The sequence below is a fragment of the Cyanistes caeruleus genome, chromosome 2 (genome assembly GCF_971803275.1).
Source record: "Cyanistes caeruleus chromosome 2, bCyaCae1.hap1.1, whole genome shotgun sequence".
Lineage (NCBI taxonomy): Eukaryota > Metazoa > Chordata > Aves > Passeriformes > Paridae > Cyanistes > Cyanistes caeruleus.
The window spans coordinates 18,754,652-18,776,508 of NC_141702.1; the positions used below are offsets into that span (position 1 = coordinate 18,754,652).

The window sequence follows — 21,857 nt, forward strand, 5'->3', positions numbered from 1 at the left end:
TAGGATACACAACAAAATTTAAAGGAGTATTGTGTGCCAGTAGCTTTTATAATGTTTTTATTTCTTTGACCTGCTTCTGGATAATAACATTGTATGGATCTTAAAGGGGCTTTTCCAGCTTAGTGATTTCTTCTGTGATTGTCAGTGTAGTTAAAAGTGCACTGTACTACCCTCAGTGTTCTTGAAATGCTTACTTTGGTTTAGAAAGACAGGTAATCTTTGTTTTGTAGTTTGTCCCTTATAAATTTAAACAGACTGTCATAATAACTGGGGCAGCATTTCCAGGTTAAGATCATAATAGTTCTTTCGTCAGGTTTTTCAGTATTAACAAATGAGGCTAATGTTTTTCAAACATTTTAAAAACATACTAGTCCAAAGATCAAGTAACTTCACTTCTGGTGTCCTGTCAAGTCCTTACAGATTCAAGAGTTATAGAATAATACAGTGCACTGTTTTCTTATTAGCAGAAGGAAGGAATATCATCATCTAGTAACTTATATTCCAGAGATGCTATTATGTGTTTTGATATGGCAGCTTTAAAAACTTAAATGACTCTCAAGTCATTGGACCTAAGAAACTGGCTAGGATGTGAGCTCAAACTGTAGGGTAGATACCTGTGGGTGGGTTGAAGATTCGGTTTGGGTGCCTATAGGAGGTATCTGCAGGCATGCCAAGTGTCTCATGCAATAGTTGATGGAGAGTTAGACAGTAGACAAAGAGGTGCCTAGAGGCTGATTTTGTCCAGCCTGAAGTAACATCATGTAGCTGATCAGAGGAGTTGGTCCTCAAGCTCTGGTGGCTGCATTAACCTATAGGTAAATTCAATTGTCTAAGCATAGACAGTTAGTGCCATTTCTAATGCCAGAGGATACCTGAAACTTCTGAACAGGGTTACTAGATACAACAAAGGATCTATCTGTACCCTTCCATACTTTTCTGGACTGGTAGTTGAAGGTTTGATGGAATACCTTGAAGGATCTCATACAGCTTGATTGGTTGATGAAGATGGAAGCTTATGCTCCGAATGTATCTGCACACAGCTAAATATAGGTGTCTTAATTTTAAAATGAAACCCACTCAAAGTTATGCAGAAGACTGACCTGAAGCCCCCTAAGAGAGGCTGGTGCTCTTATTAGATTTCATAATATCAGCCTAATTTAAATCATCCCTTTAGTGTGGAATATAGCACACCACCAGGAATCAGATGATGACTGACAAGAAACAGAAGTATTATCAGTAGCACAGAGTCTTGTGAGAGTGACATTTTCTTTTTACCAAATCCCTATCACCTTTTGTTGAGGTGATTATTTCCTCCTGCTGTTATGTGTTGAAGGACTTCTGTAAAAATGCTCTTTGATATCTTCTTTCCTAATTACTTCCCAAATCATTTGTGTTAAGGTACTGACCAAAGAAGGTTAGGTGATTAAAGGGTTAGCTGCAACTCGCTTGGACCCTTTTCCATGTTTTTGTATGAGATATATGACATTCTTACCAGATATCAATCCAAGGATATTGCTGTAAAGGGGGTGATTGATTTTTTTTTCCCCCTGGGGGAACTAGAGCTCCATGGTCTATTTCTGTGCTTCCTGACCTTTACAGTATCATCACTATGTATGAAGAAGTACTGTAGATCCATCTTGCCATCTTGTTCTTCTACAGCCAGAGGAGCTGGTGATACAGCTACTGCATATATTTTCCCTGACTCAGTCTCTCAGCATAGTTCAGTACAATTTGCTTCTGTCCAACAAAATCCTGAACTCTAGCTATCCTATTTAGCTTACCTTTTAAAGTCTGGTGACAATTGTGCATGTAAAATCAGAAGAAACAATGTGGCCCTACATTAACTACTATAGATCAGTGTTTGTGATACTTTACAAGATCTAATCTGCAGCCTTGCCCCTATCTGGTAAATATATAAGATATTTATATATTTATTACTGCACAAAAGGTACAGTGGATAGGCAAGCGTTTTGTAAAATGAAGATAAAGATCTAGTCATGTAGCAAGTGAGCCCACTCCTGAAACATGTAAATACAACTAAACAATGAAATATACTGGCAAAGATTGTAATGCCATATTAAATAACATGAAATATTTGAAGGTCTAATGATGAATCTTCATCCTCTTTTCAGTCATTATTCTCTTTCCCACTGTAAAGGGTTTGGTTAAAAAACAACCTGTGATGTGTGACTCCATGATTTTAGTTTTGAATGGTATAGAAATGTATTGAATCCTTGTTTTGGAATATATGGAAGTAATGAAGTGTTTATGTCAGAAGTATCTCCTTGAAAAGAGGAACCAGCACTTAGTTGCACACAATTTGCTATGAAAGCAGAACACAGAAACTGATTGGTTTAAAGCAGAAATAACTGCATTTTCTGTTTTTAAATAAACACGAAGATCCTAAAAATCCCCTGTAAGGAGAACTTTCCCTTACAGGATAAAATGGAATTAAAATCGTGTCAATAAATCGTGTGAGAGACTGTATCAGTCTGTGCATTGATAGTCTGTGCATGCAGGATAAGAACATTGACTGCCTGCTAATCTATTCCCAGATGGAGGTGGATGCAGACGAGAAGCGCCATCGCACACGCTCCAAAGGTGTTCGAGGTATGTCTCTTGCTTCAGTAAATCACTCAAGGCCCCTGCTCAGGGTGACCTTCATCCTCCAGAATCTCTTTGCACGATTCATTCTGACCCTGCTTTTACACAACCTTTCTGGTAATTTTCTGTAGAAGAGGGGTACTTGTAATAGATGATAAATTTTTATATGTTTTCCATCTCTCTGCAGTTCCCGTGGAACCAGCCATACAAGAGCTGTTCAGGTTAGTGCTCTGAGTGTAAAATGTATCCCCATTAGCAATTTAGAAAATTCATGCCTTTTAATGGGTATAATGCACTTTCAAGTTCATTGGTGGTTTGCTCATGCCCTGCTGCACTGATGAAATTAATTCCCTCGAGACTTGCTAATAAAAAGCATCCCCTCTTTTTTTTTTTTTTTTTCCCCTTCAGTTGTTTGATTTCTCTTTCTGTCTTTGTTGCCCTCCATCACTGTAATACCTACTGTCTGCCTGCTTTTAGCATAATGTTTCTGCAGCACACCAGCACCTATATATTAATTCTCTCTTTTGCAGCTGTCCAACGCCTGGCTGTGATGGCAGTGGTCATGTTAGTGGCAAATATGCAAGACACAGAAGGTAATATCTGTAATTTTTCATAATTTAGTGAAGAGATTTGGTAAACAAGTTATCTGGCATGACCTTGATAAACCAAACAATGATAAAAATTAGCAGTTAGATATTCTAGAAGCCATTTAGAGTCAGGGTTATTTTTTCTTTCTGAATGTCACAAAACTTAGCTCACATTTTTGCTGAGGAGACTTGCTCTCATTTTCAGTCTTCTCCCAGTTTTTGCATACAGTTCTCTTGCTTATGTGTTGCAAATTAAGATTTGGCCTCACATATTGCCACTTGTGTTCATATTATTTAATGTGTTTCATAACTGAATGAAAAAGAGCTTCTGAGCATTTTAAGTTCAATGATCAGGTTAAATTCAAAGGTCAAAGCTTAAGGCAAGTCAACAATAATAAGATTTCAAGCGTCAAATGTTATACTGTATTATAAATACCTTTACTTCAGTTTCTAGACTATGAAATGTGTAGACATCTTTAAAAAAAAATCCAGCTTTTTTATGGTTAATAATATACAAGGTAGCATGCAGTACAAATACTGCATGTGCTTCAAATTAATTTAGACCTCAATCTTTAAATTTCTGTGTCTCTAAGGTCAATGTTCAGTAGTGTTGCACATCTGTACAAGCACCACTCCTTTCCGGAATCATTTTTCCATGAATTTTTTTATGCAACATTTTAAAAATTTAACAGCTCTAGAATACATTTTCTCTCATTGCTGTGCATTTCATTTGACATATTTTATACAGCAACCCATTGTAGGAGATAAAATGGCTGATGTTTAGGCCATTGCTTTTCTGAATTGAGGGAAATGTTCAAACCAGTGTTAAATTATCCTGAAACTCTAAAGATACTTTTTCATTCTCGATTTTTCAGCTTATAAAATACTTGTGATGTTTATAAGAGTACATATTTCACGCCAAATCTGATTACTACATGAAATGGGCAATATGGGGTCTTGGGAATTAAATTGAAATTATACATTTGGGGTTAAGGCATTTATTTGAAATAGGAAAAGGTACTGTGGCCACTCAGTCCACTCATATGCCTTTTTCTTAACAGTGAATAAAGCTTAGGGACTAATCCAGAAAACACTTTCAAAATAAGATCAAGAACAGTGATACAAGAATTACTTTGAATTACTTTTAAACTGTATAAACCATAAAATAATTATTCACATTTATTGTCTTAATCTTTTTTTCACTCATAAGACCCGAAACATTTTTGTGGCTATTGGAAGTCTTTGGTTAGAGCTTTGGTTTAGTTAGGAACACTGATTTAGGAAAAGTATCCAAAAACATTATTTTTAAATTCACTTGTGACTTCTCATTTCAAACCATAGTTTTCTTTCGTTTGTTTTCTTTATGGAAATACAAGCCTCACAAGTAATTAAAAAATGACACTAAATCCTTCTTTTCCCCAAGAAATTTCATGACCTGTCAACAGCTAAGTGATATGATTATAATGTCCTTTCTAGTTAAAAGATTGTAGCTACATCGGTTTCTTTACATTTCATGGAATTTCTGTGCAGATATCAAAAGCAAAAGTTTTAAAACAGAAATACAGTTTTAATACAGAAAGAAACTCTTTAGCTTGAAAAATTCCACCTTTTCTTCTGAATTGCTCTACTTTTGTGTTAGGGTTAGTGTCTGTGTAAGGTCACCCTTTTGGTGAAAGAGGAAGCAATAAATGTGAGGTTTGGAAAGATTACATGCAGTTTTGAGATGTTAATTCCATATTTTGCTTTCTTGACATGATTCTGGTATGTCAGTACACGAACAGACTGAATCTCAGAGCTGTTAATTAAATGAAATTTTGGGCAGATGCGATAAGAATAAAAATTGGAAATACATCAAAAATTCCTTTTTTTTCTACTAAAAAATTTGTTGGGCTTTTATGTTTTCTTGTCACCATGATTGCCAAACCACTAATCAAAATATATTTAACCAATATATGTCCTTTTTAATGTAAAAACACAAGAGTTCTTTGAAGTTTACAATGTACATTTATCTAAAATTTCTAGAAGAATTTATCTAAAATTTTCTAGAAGAGCAGTACAATTTATTTATAACCAACACCTACTAATTTTACCTTTTTGAAAGAATTTGAAGGAATTTTCCTCTTTTTTGATTTTGCTATATGGGTAGAAAGACCCTCAAACATTTTTTTCCAAGGAAATCAGACTGTCTTGAAAATTTTATGTGTTCAGGGAATTGCATATCTCAGCTGATGCCTAACTCAATTCCATTTAGACCTACAGAGCATTTTAATGAGGTTAAGACCTTTTCATTCACGATATCAGACCAGCTCATTATTAGGAATGAAATTCATTTACTTCCACTAGATGTAGTCAGAGCACTCCAGAATTCTGTTTCTTCTGAAATGTCTTGTAGTCTCTGGAATTCAGGGTGGGGTTTTTGTGGGGGTTTTTTTTTTTTGGTTGTTTTTTTTTGTTTGTTTTGTTTTTTTGTTTTTACTGGGGTTTTTGTGTGTTTGGGGATCTACAGGTAGTACATTAAGCTTCAACTGAACTAAACAGATCCTTTCACTTTTTCAGATAGATTCAGGGGATGAAATGTTCAGCTGCTAAAATATTATATAGAAGTTAAAGGAGAGTTGGATCTCAGGTTTTTCGCCTCAGTTGTATTTTTAATTATGAAAGAGCTTCAATGTAGGTTTACTAAGGGAACAAGCAGACTTTCTATGCCATTGATGTTTCCTTTGAGGTGAAACACAAGACTGGAATTAGGTAGGGCAACAGTGGTAGGATCTTGTATCATTTCCATCTCCTTGATGTTTTTCTTTGTGTCAATTCTTAACTGTAAGGGAAGCAAAACCTTGCATGACTTGGTTGGTAGCTTTCTCCTGGGTCTTAAGTTCAGTGCCTGATGTCAGCTTGTTGGCTGGACATGCTAATAGACAGCTTAGATGGACAAGTTTCTCTAAAGAGCCCTTTAGGGCAGAATGCTGGGATCTCTAAAATTAGCGTGGTAAAAGCACCTCTCTCCAGTGGCTGCATGGAAGGGTCAGAAGGATTAACGTCCCAGTCTGGGCACTGAGGAGAAGTACCCAAAGTTGGATGGCGTGCCTGCCTTAACTAGAACAGACTATTTTATTTTTCATATTTTAGTAATACCTGGAAACCTGAAGCTAACATAGAGCCTCTAGTGCTGTCCATGACACACAGCATGAGGCAATGCCTCAAGGTTAGAGTTTACACAGGTAGAACTTCGGTACCTATTGTTTCAAACTGAACTGAAAATTAAAAGGAAGAAAAGGTTGTGAAAGATCTGAATACAAGATAGAAACAAAAATAAGCCACAAACATGTTCAAATAGTGGTGGTGACAAGAGAAGAATTAAAATCTTAGGAGTGAAAACCAGAGCATCTCCCTGGGCCATGCCTCTGATGCAGGTTCTTTTAGTCCCTTGGTACCTGTTCAGGCCCACTGTGCATAGCAACATAACAATGAACACTGCTCTTCTACCTTCAATACTGTGAATTAATTTTGAACAATAAGCTTGGTCCAGATCCTTGCATGCTTCTAGCTGTGAATAATCCATCTGTATATATAGCAGTGACTAACCAGACCAGGAGAGTGTTCCCACAAATCTGTTTTCAGGATGCCTTTTAACTAAGCATCTGAAGAAAAGCATAGATTTGCGTGTTGTTTCACTGCAATTAGAAGAAGCTTTGCCAGTTTCATAAATCAAATTTAGAGGCAACAGGAATCACATTCTATGTATACAACTATAAATGTGAGTGAGTCCAGTTTCTGTTCTGTTCTGCAGGTGCAAATCACTAGAGTAATTGAGTCCAAACTGTCCCATATTATTTACTGAGTAGATGTGAATGATGACTTCAGAAATATTGCACTTTACTTCGTTGCTGTCCATTTAGCATCTTTTTAAAACAATGTCATATACCAAATAGGTGCCAATGATTTGCCATGTAAGTAGGTATGTAGACTCATTATAAAAATCCTAACTAGGTTCCATTAAAAAATACTGATTGCATACAGTGGCTTATTTAAAAGCTTAACAAAAAAGTTTCTTTATTTTTTTCTCAATTAAAAAAGCAATTAGATTTTGTAATTTTGTAATGGATTAATCACTTGCCAACTGCCCCATATTTCTAAAATAATATTTTGACATAAATATTCTAACATATAACATACAGTCTAACATAATATTCTAACATACTAGAAACCTAAAAAAAAAAATCTAAAGGTGGTAGCATGACACTATATATATTCATTTAGGATTCTTTTGGAGCATAAAACAGTGTATATTTGAAAACAGATACAGCCATTGTATAGAAATTAAAGCAAACCAATTGTGGTCTGAAAAAAAACTGCATAAAATTTCAGTGAAGAATGTGAAGACCAAATGATAAACCCTTCATATTTAAAATGGAAATACTGATATAGCTTTTACTATATCATTAATTTCTGTTTGATTGCTGAAAATATGAATTCAGATGAAATAAACCAACTTAAACATTTCATCTGCCAGGGAATTTTTCATGCCTTTTCTTCAGGTCATATTTTATTTGTAAAGGGTTTCATTAATTCCTGCTACAATGTCTTGCAAAATAAGGCTAGTCTCAAAATCAAAGAGGGATCCTTAAATGATGTGTGTACCTGTAATGCGTGAATTGTCCCTAACTGTATAGAATACATTGCATTTTATTTTTCCACCAAATTTCATGATACTACCAGTTCTTTACTGCTTTACCAGGCTGTCTCTGGTTTATTACATTATACAGATAGAATTATTTTTTGACTGTCTTTTAATTTTTAGGCATGGGATTTGTCACTTCATATAACAATTTGAATTTATAAAAACCTTAGAGTTTAGCATTGCCGTTTTGATCAGAAAAAACCCAAACAAGTACCACTGTATTGCCTTGACATTATATACTGCATTTTAGTCTACATTTTCAAACAGAGCAAGTGAAATAATTCAGGCTCCCAAACTTCTAAATTAAAAGGCTCAAATATCTCTCTGCTATTAGAAAATTATTGAATTTCTGTGCCTTGTTGTGCCATATTTCTTATTCAAATTTTTTTCATTTCATATACCTTTTCACCCACCAGTTTGATTGCCATGGCTGCAGCCGTGGGTGAATAATTGCCTGTCTTCACAGTAGCATGTTCTGGAGCTAAAGTCGAGTGCTTGCTTCCTGATGTATGCCTCATTTGGATTCTGCCGACAGCCTAGGGGCTGTATTATTCATGCCTTGACAGATAGCACTCACTAAAAGCATTGGAACAGGGCCAGGTACTGGCAGAGAGATAGTGGAGCATTGCAACTTGCAACTGAGAGGAGCATCTATAATACAAAAAAGAGAAATCCTCATACCTTCCTTTTACTGGTCTCACTTTGATGGAGAATTCATTTGCATCAAAATAAAATACCCTAAAAATAAATACATTTTTTTCTAAACCACGCTTCAAAGTTTAACACAATTTTCCACATTTAATTGCAAAGCTGATTTTAATTAGTAAGGCCCTGCATGTGAAAAATGAAGATTCACTTGGGTGAGTGTAACACATTGCAGTGTCTGCTGAATGCTCTAATTAATGTATGGCTGCTGTACAACAGGGTGCACTGTGGGATATTTATGAAAAATTCTGTGCACGCAGCCAGTCTATCTGTATTTTAGTTCTTGAATCACAAGAATAAATAACTTTTCCCCCTTTATTCTTTATGAGACATCATTGTGAATGCCATCACCCTATCCATAAACTTTATGGCATGCCTGTCCTTTTTACTATTTGTCAAAGATATTATAAATCAGAAGCTAGGACATACATATTTTAACATTAATTTGATAGCAGAGCATGGTTGCATGCTGTGCAGAACCAGAGGTCCACTGATGCTTTTGTGCTAAAGCCTAACCTCAGATCAGTAAAGTCCTTACTGTTGCTTTCTTTCATGATACTGTGAAAAATCCTACAGGATGTTGGAAGTACAGAAAAATGTATATTCCTTTATCTCTCAGCTGATAGGCAACCTTTATTATAGTGTTTTTAATGATAAAATGATTCACAGGATATTTACCTGAGAAAATACTCTGACACTGTGAAATTTAATTCTATTCTCTTTAACAGCATGTTTGCTAAAGACTTTGGTAAGCTGTAGTAAATGCCAAGAATAATATTATAAATATATTTTATATTAAGTAATTCACCATTCAGGGTTTGTGAAAAATGCTTATAGATGGAGCTTCATTGCTTTGTTAAATCTGGCTAAAGAGAATAAGTAAGCAAGTAAATAAATAAATAAGTGCAAGAGCATAGGGCTTTTCACACAGAACACTGCAAACAATAAATAATTGTGCTGACAGAGAATCCATAATGTATTAGAAGTCTGTATTGGCTGCTGTCTGGATCCAGCAATAAATCCTTTGTCTGATTGTTGATTAATGATTAGAAAGGTACAAAGCTGGGTCTGAACCATCGAGCATGTACACCAGCAATTGGTGTGAGGCTCTGCAGGCTAGTGGCCATTGTGTAGAGGTGGCTACACAAAGGAACCACCGCTCAATTACTCCTACCACCCTCTAGATTGGGAGTAGCTGTTGCAGGGCCTGCAAGTACTAGGAGTACTAGCCTTATAAAGGCAGGGGAAAGAAAGTAATTCAGGGGCAAGAGCATGGAGAGCATTGACCTAACAGTGCAGCAGCAGCAAACAGTGGATTTAGGATGTGCTTTGTGCAGTGGGTGCCCTGGCTTGTATGTCGCTGAAATTATATGCTCCTTTTCTTTCAAATGGATGGTGCTGAGAATATTTCTCATGCAGCAGTCCATTTGCAGCCACAGGGTTTTCTGTGAACATATCTGTCTGGAGATGTCCCTGTCAGCCACAAAGTAAATGAAAACCATGCCAAGAACATTGAAAAGAAAATTAAAAAACAAAACAAAATAAAAGATCAAAACATCCAGTAATACTGGGGAGATAATTTCCCAGCAAGATCGGGGAAGTAGCTATACACATTTTCCCTTTGCCTATGGGAAATTTATTTGGTTGGCCTGGTAGGTTTGCTGAGTACATTGTGTTCTCTTAGGAGAGAAATAAATGGTTTTAGGTTGAATAACTTGTGCTTTTCGTAGTGGAAAAGAGTATCTACAGAGTCGATTTGCACATGGTAGGCAAGATATTTCATCTCACTATGCCTCTGTTTCCCCATTTGTAAACAGCAAGCAAATTTTAGGCATCATGACATGTAAAGGCAGAACCCTGTATGGGGAATTACTACAAATGTAGTAAAAAGACAAAAGTCTGGCTCTGATGTTTATCTGGTATTTAAATAAAGATCTGTTAAATTGTCATTGATGTCAAAGAAAGTCTAACTGTACAATTCAGTGCTTTTTTAATCAAAACATTTTTCTGGATCCTAGGGCAAACTTAACTGATTTGTCATGATAAGATAATTTTATATTTAGAATCTAATCCAGTTTCCTGATGTCGTAATTTGTCAATTATTTTACAGTATTTCTGTAAAAATATTGATCCTGAGGTTTGAATAGGTGGAGGTATTTAAAAAAATCTTTTTAATAACGTGTATTTTTATGAAAATGCAGTGCCAGTTTTTAACCTTAAGACTAAACCAGAAAAGCCACAAGCAAGGTAGTGCACTGACTTTAGTGTGCTATGGAGCTGCCTACATCTTCCTTCCAGCAGTTCTGAGCAGCAGCCATAGCTACTGTGTGTTGAAAAATGGTGTGTGCATTGGAGTATCCTAAGTCAGAGCTTTAGAGACAGGAGAATTTACTGGTGAATACTGGCAGCTGGATGGCCAGGAAACCCCATCTTATTCCCTGCTCCAGTGTCCACACAAAAACAAATAACATGACTTCAAAAAAGTTCTATCTGTAGGTGGTACCCATGCTATCAGTACAGTGTTGCCCTGCTCTTTCTTCTCCACCTCAGTGAAAACAATCTGAACTCTGCTAGAATCATCAAAAAGGAGTCAGGAGAAATCATAAATGTAATAAATAAATAAAATTATAGTTTTCTTTCAAATATTTATATTTTATGAGACCAAGCACCTCAGGTATTACCTGAGCTAGCAAAAGAATATGAAGAACGTAAGAAACCAACTCAGATATGAAGGAGGCCTAAAAATACACCATGATGTGTCTTCAAAGGCTTCTGCTGAGGTTTTTCAATAAGTTGAGACAGCCCTTTCAAAGACATCACTTCTTATTAGTGGTTGATATGAAGTACTGCTTCTAGTGGTGTCAGCTCAGGACAGGGAAAGAAGAGGTAGTCTTGAGCATCTTCGATGGCAATAATAAATCTAAATAAATACATCCACAGAATTAAAAGTGCTCAGGGGATACATAGCTCCTGAAGACATCCTCAGCACTCTACAGCCTAGGACACTGAATATGTTGATAACTTTAACCAGGTGACTGGACATACAAAGCTGGTTTTCTGGACATTCACCTGAATCACCTTCTCAAGAAAATCTTAAAGTTGACTGATGACATGAAAAGGGATTGCAGAACTTAATGCCCTTTTGTTAGTTGCAAGAACTAGTAGTGTCATGCTGTAAGTAACCATGGAAGAGTGTAGAAAGGGTTTAATGCCTAAGAGAAAATATTCCTGTGATTGAAGTTAGGGCTGTGTCTCAAAACCATGAATTATGATAAAATTTGAAATACTATAAAGTATACTTAGATAGGACAGGATATGAGTTGCTTTAAATGCCTAGAACAGTCATTTTTTAAAAAAAGGCTTTTTGCCTTTAGTTCCCTGGGACTGGGGCAGATTTCTCTACCATCAATTTTTTTGTTTAAAATAGTGAGGCCAGTGAATTGGATGCACAAGTAGTGGATGAATAATTTCTGTTCAGCTGATTCTTGTGGAAGAAATTCACCAAAGATGAAAGACCTGCTGCTGTTTTCCACCCTCTTAATGTCTCCAGGAGAAAATCTTACCTGTACTTGATAAACAGAGAACAAGTGTTCAGAAAAAAGTCTAGAGATAAAAGCTGGCATGCATTCAACTTCTGCCTTAAGTCCAAAGGGTGGACTCTCATCAGTGCTCTCTGGTTTTCTGTCCAACTCTGAAGTCACAGTAGAAGTGTACTTTTAACATTAGGCTTGTCCAAATCAAGAATCATGGAATTGTTAAGGTTGGAAAAATCATGGAATATAACCATTAACTCAGCAATGCCTAGTCCATCACTAAACCATGCCCCCAAGTGCTACATCTACATATCTTTTAAATACCCTTTGGGATGGTGACTCAAACACTTCCTGGGCATCCTCTTCCAATGTTTGATAATCCTTTCACTGAATAATTTTTTCCTAAACTAAGACACAACCTTAAACTCCCCTGGCACAATTTAAAGCTGTTCCCTCTAACTTACCACTTGTTACTTGTTAGAAGAGACCAACCACCACCTGCCTACAACCTGCCTTCAGATAGTTGTAGAGACCAGTGATGTCGCTTTTCAGCCTCCTCTCCAGCCTCTACAACCCCAGTTCCCTCAGCAGATTGTCATCAGACCTGTGAAAGCATTTCCTTGGGTACCTTGATGCCATACTAAGTACATAGCAAAGATAGTTTATCTTTAATACCTCAACTGCTTACTTCAGTGTAGCAAGTGCTTTTGGAAGCCCCTCAATTTGTGATCTGTACAAACATGCCACTCTCCCACTGTTTTCTTCTTTGTCAATAGGGTTAGGACTCCATCTGGGTTTGGTTTGAGATGTTTTCTCTCATCTTCTGGGAACTTGCATTTTATACTGTAAAGAATTTAAGATGTCAGGATGCTTGCATTCTTTTTTCTTCATCTGTATTCAAAAGGAGACGGAAAGATATAGTTTTGTAACTTTGAGCAGTCAATTAGAGACAGAAGAACTCCATTTTCAGTCCCAGCATTAGCACTTCATATAGGAAACAGTCATTTTTGAGATTAATTGAATGAATCCTTCACTGGTAATAAAGTCCTGGTAGTAAAGAAGATGACAATGTTTTGTTTTACATGAAGTATTAGAGAAGTGTGCACTCTAAACCTAGAGTATTCTGAAATATCATGAGCAAGCAGACTTCTGAGAAGTATAAAACAAAACTTCAGTTACCCCTGGCAAAGGAGGATATTAAACACAAATTGCTCACACATTTCTGTGTGTTCTAGATTAGATAATGGCTAAGGTTGGGGTTATGATTTATCCCCTGACGATCTCCTTGACAATCTCCAGTCAAAAGACTGAGTTAATCTCTGCTCCTATGAGAAAAAAAAAAAAAAAAATTAAAAAAAATAAAGAATGCTTAAAGTGATTAATTCCAGGAGTGGAAATCCCCCTATACAGAAAATACCTTTGGCCAACCTGGATTACAGTGTCTAAATTCTGCTGTGTGTTAAGTGCCTACATGTCCCTAGGTATTAGAAGAGGAGCAAACATACCTCACTTGGATGTCAGAATTTCACTGTGCAGCTATGCATAGAAACAGAGCTGTAATGCTTTTGCTCCCTTGATAAACCAGGCATTCGTGACTCTGTTACCACACAAGAAATTTGCATCCCTGACAGAAGTTGAGTCACGCCTCTGAATTCCACTCCAGTGCCTCTTGCTTTAGACCATCCTTTTTATATCAAGAGTTCATTTTTATAAAAATTATGAAATGTTTTCTTGTTATTTTCTTTTTGCCAGGACAGTAAGAAAAATGGACTAGAATTGCTTACATTTAATGTACACCTTGCTTGGGTGTGGTTTCTTCTAGTATGGTGAATGAGGATTAATGATTTGTTGGTTCTTAGTCAGGAGAAGGGGACAAGCAACTGTAACCTCAGACAAGAGGATGTATCAAACATCATGGCATATGTGATTGATTTTGTCTGACACAAGTCTTCTAGACTTCAGCATGTCAGTAGCTACCACACAAACCCCCTTGTTTTAAAACTTATTTCTTAAAAAATTCTCTACATATGCCATACTTTGTAAAAGGAAGTAGAAGATAAAAAGCCCTAATGAGATGGATGGCTAAGTGCAGCCCATTTTCCAGAGTAACTGTATTTTATGCTCATAAAGCTTTTTCAGCTGTTAATTTTAAAACATTTCACAAATGTAACTCAGTAGCCTCAGTCTGTTTTGCAGTGTTAAGTACTTGATTTCAAATTGCGCCGAAGGTCATATTGCTTTTAATGTTGTAATACATTCATAACACCACATTGAGTCACAAGACTGGTTGTAGCAACTTTTCTACCAGCATGCATTTATATGGTACAGGGCTTAGGATAGAAAGAAAAAAAGTAATACATTGTTTCTCTGTCTGAAAATGTAGGAATGATTGTGACAGAATGTAATTCTGTGACTTTATTTTGATTGGGGCTTTGGAATTAATGTTTCTGGTTCTTAAAAAAGGACACTTAGCTCTTCTTTTCAATTCTGTGTGACATAAGGAATTACCAGATTTATAGTTCTTCTGTCCCTTCCACAATGGTGAATTTGTTTCAGTGCTTCTGGCAAGGCAAGTGTGCAGCTTTCTGAGTTGCAGCACTGTCTCTGCAGCATCTAGGTGTTAATACTTACTGACATTCTCAGAACTGACATGGCCTGGCTTTGCTTGGCTTGTGAGACCTAAAGAGATCACAGAAAAGAACAGACTCAGAAACTGAGTCAGAGTTATAAAACAAATGCCATTTTAGAAAGAATGCAAATAAATTCTGACTGCTGTGTTAACTTCAAACCTTAGCAATCAACTTGTGGATTCCAGTTATGTTATTAAAAGGATGTAGGAGGAAGGACTGAACAGTTAAAATGGCATTAACTAAAAGTGGAACAAATTATTTAAAATGTCAGCATTTAATCAAAATTATAAAACAGAGAAAGCACTTAACTTTTTCTGTCTACTGTAACTGTTGATTGTTCTTTAAAAATTAAAGCAGTCCATCAGATTTAGATAGCAGTCTAGTGGAGAGCTCAGTGGAAGCACAACAGAATTGTCATGGTTAGTTTAGATTTGTTAGAAGCAATTTTTTATTTTTTTTAAAATTTTTCAGGTATACTATGGGTTAAACTGATATCTTTTGTAACTAGGAATTGAATTTCATTCCTCTTACACCAGGGCACTTTGTAATGATGTTGCTCTAGAGCTCTATAAAAAAAACACAAACTCACAGAAATATAGAAGTTTATTGGCTGGCCTGAGAAATAGGGATAATGAGATTATACCAGCATCCCTATTTTTTAAACAGAAAGGAAATTTAGAATCACCTAGTGAAGAGTCAGGAACAATTTACCTGACTACATTGCAATATAGCTTCACATGATATCAGATAATTTGAAATGACATCATACCTATGATGCTTTTCATCCCTACCTTCAAAACTTTCCAGGTATTTTTAACACAAAGTGTCATCGTGCATCTGGCCCACCTTCTGTTTAGTACATTTACCATCTCTAATGGTAGAGAAGAGACAACAGTTTTTCACCGTTTAATTTCTACATTTTGTATTTTCAAAAGAAATAAGAAAATAAGCACAAAATTCTAGAACACAGCTACAAGTAAACCTTTGGTACTGAAATTGAAGACAAGGATCCACGAAATTACTAAGTCTGTAGTTGACCATACTTGTAATAGGAAACCAATTTGTGTATTTCCAGAAGTGCTTCCAGTTTATCTAAGCTGTGCTGCTCAGGGCTTTTTACCTGCCAGAATGTTTGAGATTTGCAGGCTGCAGGTACCAGCATCCTCTGTTCCAAAAGACACAGCAGTTATTATCTGCTCACATTAACATGCAGGCACCTCATTTCTATAGACAGCACAGTCTATAAAAAATCGTGGTAGTTGTGCATCCTGGACCAGCAGTGTTGCTTAGGAATATATATATTCCGAACCTGCTTTGGTTTTACCACTAGCCTGAATGGGTGCGTGTTAATTCTCAGGCCAGCAATACCAAAATGATGAAGGTGAAGACTGGCAAAGACCCTTCTGTCCTGGCTATTGAAATCAGGCATTTGAACAGAAGGAAGTGTGAGGTTTATTAACAGAGAACAAATGAAGAGAAGTTAATCTGATGGTTAAAGTACTGCTCCAGAGGAACCAGATTTGGAGCCATAAGAGGTTGCTTGGGTAAAAACAAACAAACAAAAATAAAAAGAAAAAAAACCCACCCCCTTCAAAAAAAAAGAAAAAAGAAAAAAGAAAGGGTGTTCCATTTGCTTGACAATTTTTTCAACCTTGTTAAAATTGTTGAATTGTTGTTATAAAGAAAGATAACAGTTCCACTCCACCTGTATCAAAAAAGAAAGCAATAACGTAGCCATCCATACTACAGGTATGACTTTTCCACCTGAATCACAGTGTCTTTTTTGGATTATGAGTCATATTTTCAAGATTATGCCTAAGTCAGAGTTACAAGTACATGCAGTCATCAAGAACAAAAAAGTTACTGTAGAAGCATTCTTTTCATAATACTTCATATTTCTTACTGTGGATGTAGCACATGATTTCTCTGCTGACTCCCAGGCTTGTTATGAGTGGGGAATTTATATTATAAGGAACTGATGACCTGTGATATTGCCACAACTATTATCATGATAGATCCCCAAATATAAAGAAAACACTTTCAAAAGTAACTAACTTACTGCTAACCAGCTTTCAGTGACATTCGCTAAGCATCTAATGCCTCAAAGTATTAAGATCAAATTAAAGTAGCCTTTGAAGTGGCACACACTGTATAAAAAGTTGGCTTTTATCTTTTACAACTAAAGAATATTTTCCTCCTCTGCCATCTCAGTCATTTCTCAGTTTTACTCTTTGGTCTTTGGACAAAACATAATTCTGGACTTTTTGCTATTTAGTCTTTTTACCTTTCCTGTCTATGCATCCTTAAAACTGAGCAGCTGAAATTCAGAGAGGGACAACTGCCACATTTCTCTTCAAAATATAGCCATAGGAGGTATATTGGCAGCAGATTTTCAATGGAAAACGCCATTTCCTCCCACAACCCAGCTGCCACATTTAAACCATGCTGTGTGGGGCTTCCACTCTCTTGGGAGGCTATTTTCATTTGCCTTCAGAGATTCTTCTACAGTCTAATGGAACTCACTGTCAGCTATAAAAAGCAGCATTATATGCCATAGTATTTTTTTTTAATTGTGATATGACTCAAGTTGAAGCCTTCTTATTCTACACTAGAATGTGATGGGATTCAGTTCGACTTTTTTGTTTGGGTTTTTTATTTTTTACCTGAACAGACATCCTTCCTTTCTTCAGATATATCAAAAAAGGCCAGATTAAGGCAAAGCTTTTTAGACATCTGGTTTTTAAAGTTATGTGATTAACCTAGGAGGTTAGCTTTCATTTTTAGACTAGAGTATTTCTAAATCTCCCAGTAATGAAAAATTAAAGCTGAAAATCACCAACTGAACATGAGATATAGATTTGTCCTTTGAGTCTGCCAACAGCTTGAACCAATTTCTTTATGATAGGTAAGTTTATTACTTAGTGGAAATACTACCTGCAAGACTCCCTAATACTACAGCGAAGCAACTTCTGTGTGCTGCAGAAGGATACTAGTTCAATAGATTATTATCACAAACAAATGTATGCCTTCCAGGGTGTAAGTCATGGCAGGGGAGCAGAGGTTCTCAGTCCTTTAACAACCAGAATTTAGGACATTTCACGCTTGAATGACTCCTAACCAACCATGCAAGACACAGAGCAGTATCCTGTGGCTTAAGCTGGAGGTGAGACTGGTGCATAAGCACTGAAGTGTTTGCAGCTTGTATCATTTCGCTTTTGTCATTTTTTTTTCCTGTAATTCAGATGTTTACTGGTGACAATCTTGTGTTAGAAGGCTGCTCCATACCATTATTCCTTTCCATTGGTTATATTCTGTAGCTGTTTGCTATTTTGATCAAGTAAGAATCTTATTGCTATAGTTACAGGAAAATTGTTGTATCCTATTTCTTAATTCTGACCCATGCGTCTTTCTTAGTTAAAATTAAGTTGGGAGTCAGTGCTATTGTGTTTCTGTGCTGAGATGATGAGAAAATTATTTATGATAGGATTACTTATGATAGGAATCAGTAGCTGATAGTATCACTATAGTAGCCCTGCATTATAGATGTGATAAAATGACAGCATACTCTATTACTCAATACTTAAGTACATTCTAGAATGATAGTTTAACCTATTGTGTTGTGATTAAATATGATCCATCAAGTCTATGTCTAAGGGTGTTGATTCTAATAGGTATCTAGCCATGTTTTTAAATGATGGACAGTATAGCTACATGAACCACCTTTGATTCCAGCAGTTTATTTCCCTTGGTTTTTGAATGCTTGAACATAGTGTGCTGAATTACTTAAAGGAAATCACATTTAAAATATTGGAATAGAAAGATTTCATATAATGTTCAAGGCTCAAACATTGTGACTGTGCAAAAATATTTTGTAACTGATAGGTGCACTCTTGTGGCATATTCTGACCCTTTCAGATTGGTCATGATTGATTGTGAACTTTTCCATTTTATGGTATTATAATGAAAAATAAATAAAATGTAATTTGCCTTTCCTCTACCTGTAAACAAAGTTGGCATTACCTCTGAGGCTGAAAACACAGGATACATACAAACCTGGACAGCTTTACATGATGCTTTTATTCAGCTCAATGTAGCCAACATAATTTTCATCTCTATGTAGAAAAATAGAAGGTTTTCTTTCTCAAATTTTCTCTTCAAATTCATACTCTTTTTTTTGTGGACCTCAAGATTTTGAGTTAGTGCAGAAGTGGTCGTTGACTCTGCATGTTCCCATTTTTATGTGTCTGGGTTATATCTAAATCAACATCAAAGTGCAGGGAATCAATAACCACTTAGCAAAACTTGATTATATGCATTTCATCTAATGAATCAACGAGTCATTAAACCTGTGGTCTTTGCACTATCCTGCACTCCCTGATCAGCCCCACTATTCAAGGATCTGGTGACAAGACATTATCAGTTGTCTCTCCTTGCTCTTGAACACACAGTTAAGTTGGGTATTTGCCTTCCTAAGATTAGAGGATAACTCCAGTGTCCAATGTCTGACATTGGAACATACAGGTAGTCTTGAAAAGATTGTGAAGCTATAGAGGGGCGAATTATTCAAGTTAAGTGATACAGCAGCTGTGAAAAGGAAAGAAACAGGTTTTTGGGTTTCTCATTATGAAAGTATTATGGTACATGGTTTTATATTCTATTAGGTATTGTCTTTATTGAATCTGGACAGACAATTAAAAAGGAAAAGAGAGAGAAAAATTCTTGGACTTATCTCACTTATAACAGATTCCTAAGTGGTAGAAATACAAGTTAATCACCAACACCTCCCTTTATTTTCACTATGCAAAGTGTCTAAGAAAGATAAGATGAATAGCCTCCCAGGAGACTCCCATTTCTCTGCCTTGAGTTATGAAGGTATCTTAGCATGACATGTATAGACTTAGGTTTTGGAAGCCATGGGGTAAGCGAGAGATGATCCCCCATCAATGACATCATAAGTCATGAGCCAATCAGATATTATATTGATTTATTTGTGTATATACTTTTGAATAATCAACAAATGCAGGGCACATACTTTACTAACCTATGCTGCCACATAAGTTTTTAGTCTCATGATGTGTTACATATATTTTTGTATCTTGCTTGAAATGAGTTCTTCATGGCTGAGAGATTCCCCACGTATTTGTACAGCACGTAGAAATGCATTGCTCTGCCTCATTTTTCTTCACTGAGCAGCTGTTGTGTTCAACCAATTAAATAAACTAGTTTGAATGGGTTAGTTATTGCAAAACTTAAAGTTTCCTTTTAGTTGTCATGTCCCAAGAGCAGAGGCTTTGGTGATGGGTGAAACGATCTCACCAGCCAGAGAGCAAGTTAGTTTGTCAGTGCTCCTCCCAGTAACACCAACTTGGAGTCTCAGTGATGGGGAGAAACTTCACATGGAAATGTGTAGAAATCAATGAATTAAAAGATTCCTGCTTTGACTTAATTTACTGTGACTGTATTAACTACATCAAAGATACTCTAATTTATTTTGTTTAAAAATATATAATTCAATATCTGAATTTCTAAAAGAAAAAAGTTCTTGAGTCTTGAGCTCCATCATTTGCTTCTGGCACATTCTGTCTCGTGTCATTTGTTACTTCTAACTCTTTTGGCAATGCTGGGTTTTTAGGCACCAGTTTTTAAGATTCATTTAGTAAAATACTGATATAAACAGGTGGATCTGTGTTATGTTCATGGCTGTTCATATGCTTAATAAGGCTGTGAGGTGAAAAAGGGTAGAGTTGGCTTTTAAAACTCTATGAAGAAAGTATCATGTCTTCCTTTGCCTTTTGAGATCCAGCATGCTTCTGGGCACTTCTGTAATTTTTCTTACTGTTTGGTAAGAGTGTGAAAGAGTAAATATTTGCATCTCCAGATGGAAAATCAGTTCTACATTTCACTCATTCCTGTCACTATAGCTTGTGCCTATTAAGGTAAATTAATAGTTCTTACTGAACCAAATTACTACTGTATACATACCTAAACTGAAAAATCAACGAAGTTCTATATGGTATAAATAAATGAAATAAAGATGGTGTGTTTTGATACTGCACACATAAAAGCATTTCCTGCTTATAAGAATCTGATTTATTTAATCAGAGACAGAAATTCATGAGAAAGCCTGAAATACTGGAAAACTTTGGAGATGAGTTTATTGTGTTTTAAAAAATATTTGTTAATTTAAATTATAATTAAAATACATAAACACATATTAATTTGGTCACACTTTTCCAAAAAATATTTAAGAACGTAGAACCAGGTTTTCTGAAGCACTGGCTTTGGATTAGTGCCTAACCCCAACTGAGAAGATAGGGGTTTGGGCAGTCATTCTGTAAGTGGCCTTAAATGCCACAGTGCTTGGCAGTGCAATGGTTGCAAGAAGCATGCCTGATTCTGGAACAGTATTCAAGGCTCTGGCTCAGTTGCCAGCAGGCTCCTGGAAAGCAGATTTGAGTAAGCCTGTCTTCTAGATTGGGATTCATAGCACATAGGATGTTAGTACAGGGAATTTTAATTCATCTCATTGGAAGCACCAAAATCAGTGTGTCCCAGCTCCATCTTCTATGCTGCAACTAGCCATCTCTAAAATAAAACTCTCAAAATTCAATGTCTCACTTGAACTTTGACTTTTCCCATTTTCTCTTCTATAGTTTAAGTGATAGGACTTTATCTTTCACAGCCAGGGAAGGTTTGACTCAACACCTCCCATATTCCATAAGAGTATGCAGGCATTGTATGGGACTTTTGTGGGGTAGGAAAGATTACTGACCAATGTGGCTTAGAAAAGTAATTTGTAATTTCCCACATGAAGCTTGACTTTACCACCTTGCAATTACCTCTGTCCACTGCTGCTCATTCCTATAGCAAGTTGGCATACTTTAACCAGTATTCAAATATGGATGGAAAATCATCTTCAGCTGAAGGAGTTTATTCTTGCAATTGAGTAGGCAAATCCCTAGTCTGGAATTAATCCCTTTGTCTGAATTTATCATAATTTTTTTATTCCTATCAATTTATTGATCCAACTTCACCAGGAAAGCTACTAGCTCTTCTTTATAATAGTGCGTAGTCTGCTGGGAAGGGCTTCCTACTGGAGTGCAGGGAATTCAAGCTG

The 21,857-nt window shown here is 36.2% G+C and overlaps 1 protein-coding gene across 17 annotated transcripts in view; it reads left to right on the top strand.

Annotated features, from left to right (window-relative positions):
* Nucleotides 1-21,857, top strand: part of MYT1L (myelin transcription factor 1 like) — a 333,945-nt gene that overhangs the window by 201,575 nt on the left and 110,513 nt on the right. For all 17 annotated transcript variants that reach the window (XM_086875948.1, XM_086875946.1, XM_086875945.1 and 14 more), the window contains exons 3-5: nt 2,556-2,610; nt 2,792-2,825; nt 3,135-3,197. In XM_086875948.1, coding sequence (XP_086732074.1) covers nt 2,556-2,610; nt 2,792-2,825; nt 3,135-3,197 — 152 coding nt within the window. The remainder of the gene's footprint in view (nt 1-2,555; nt 2,611-2,791; nt 2,826-3,134; nt 3,198-21,857) is intronic.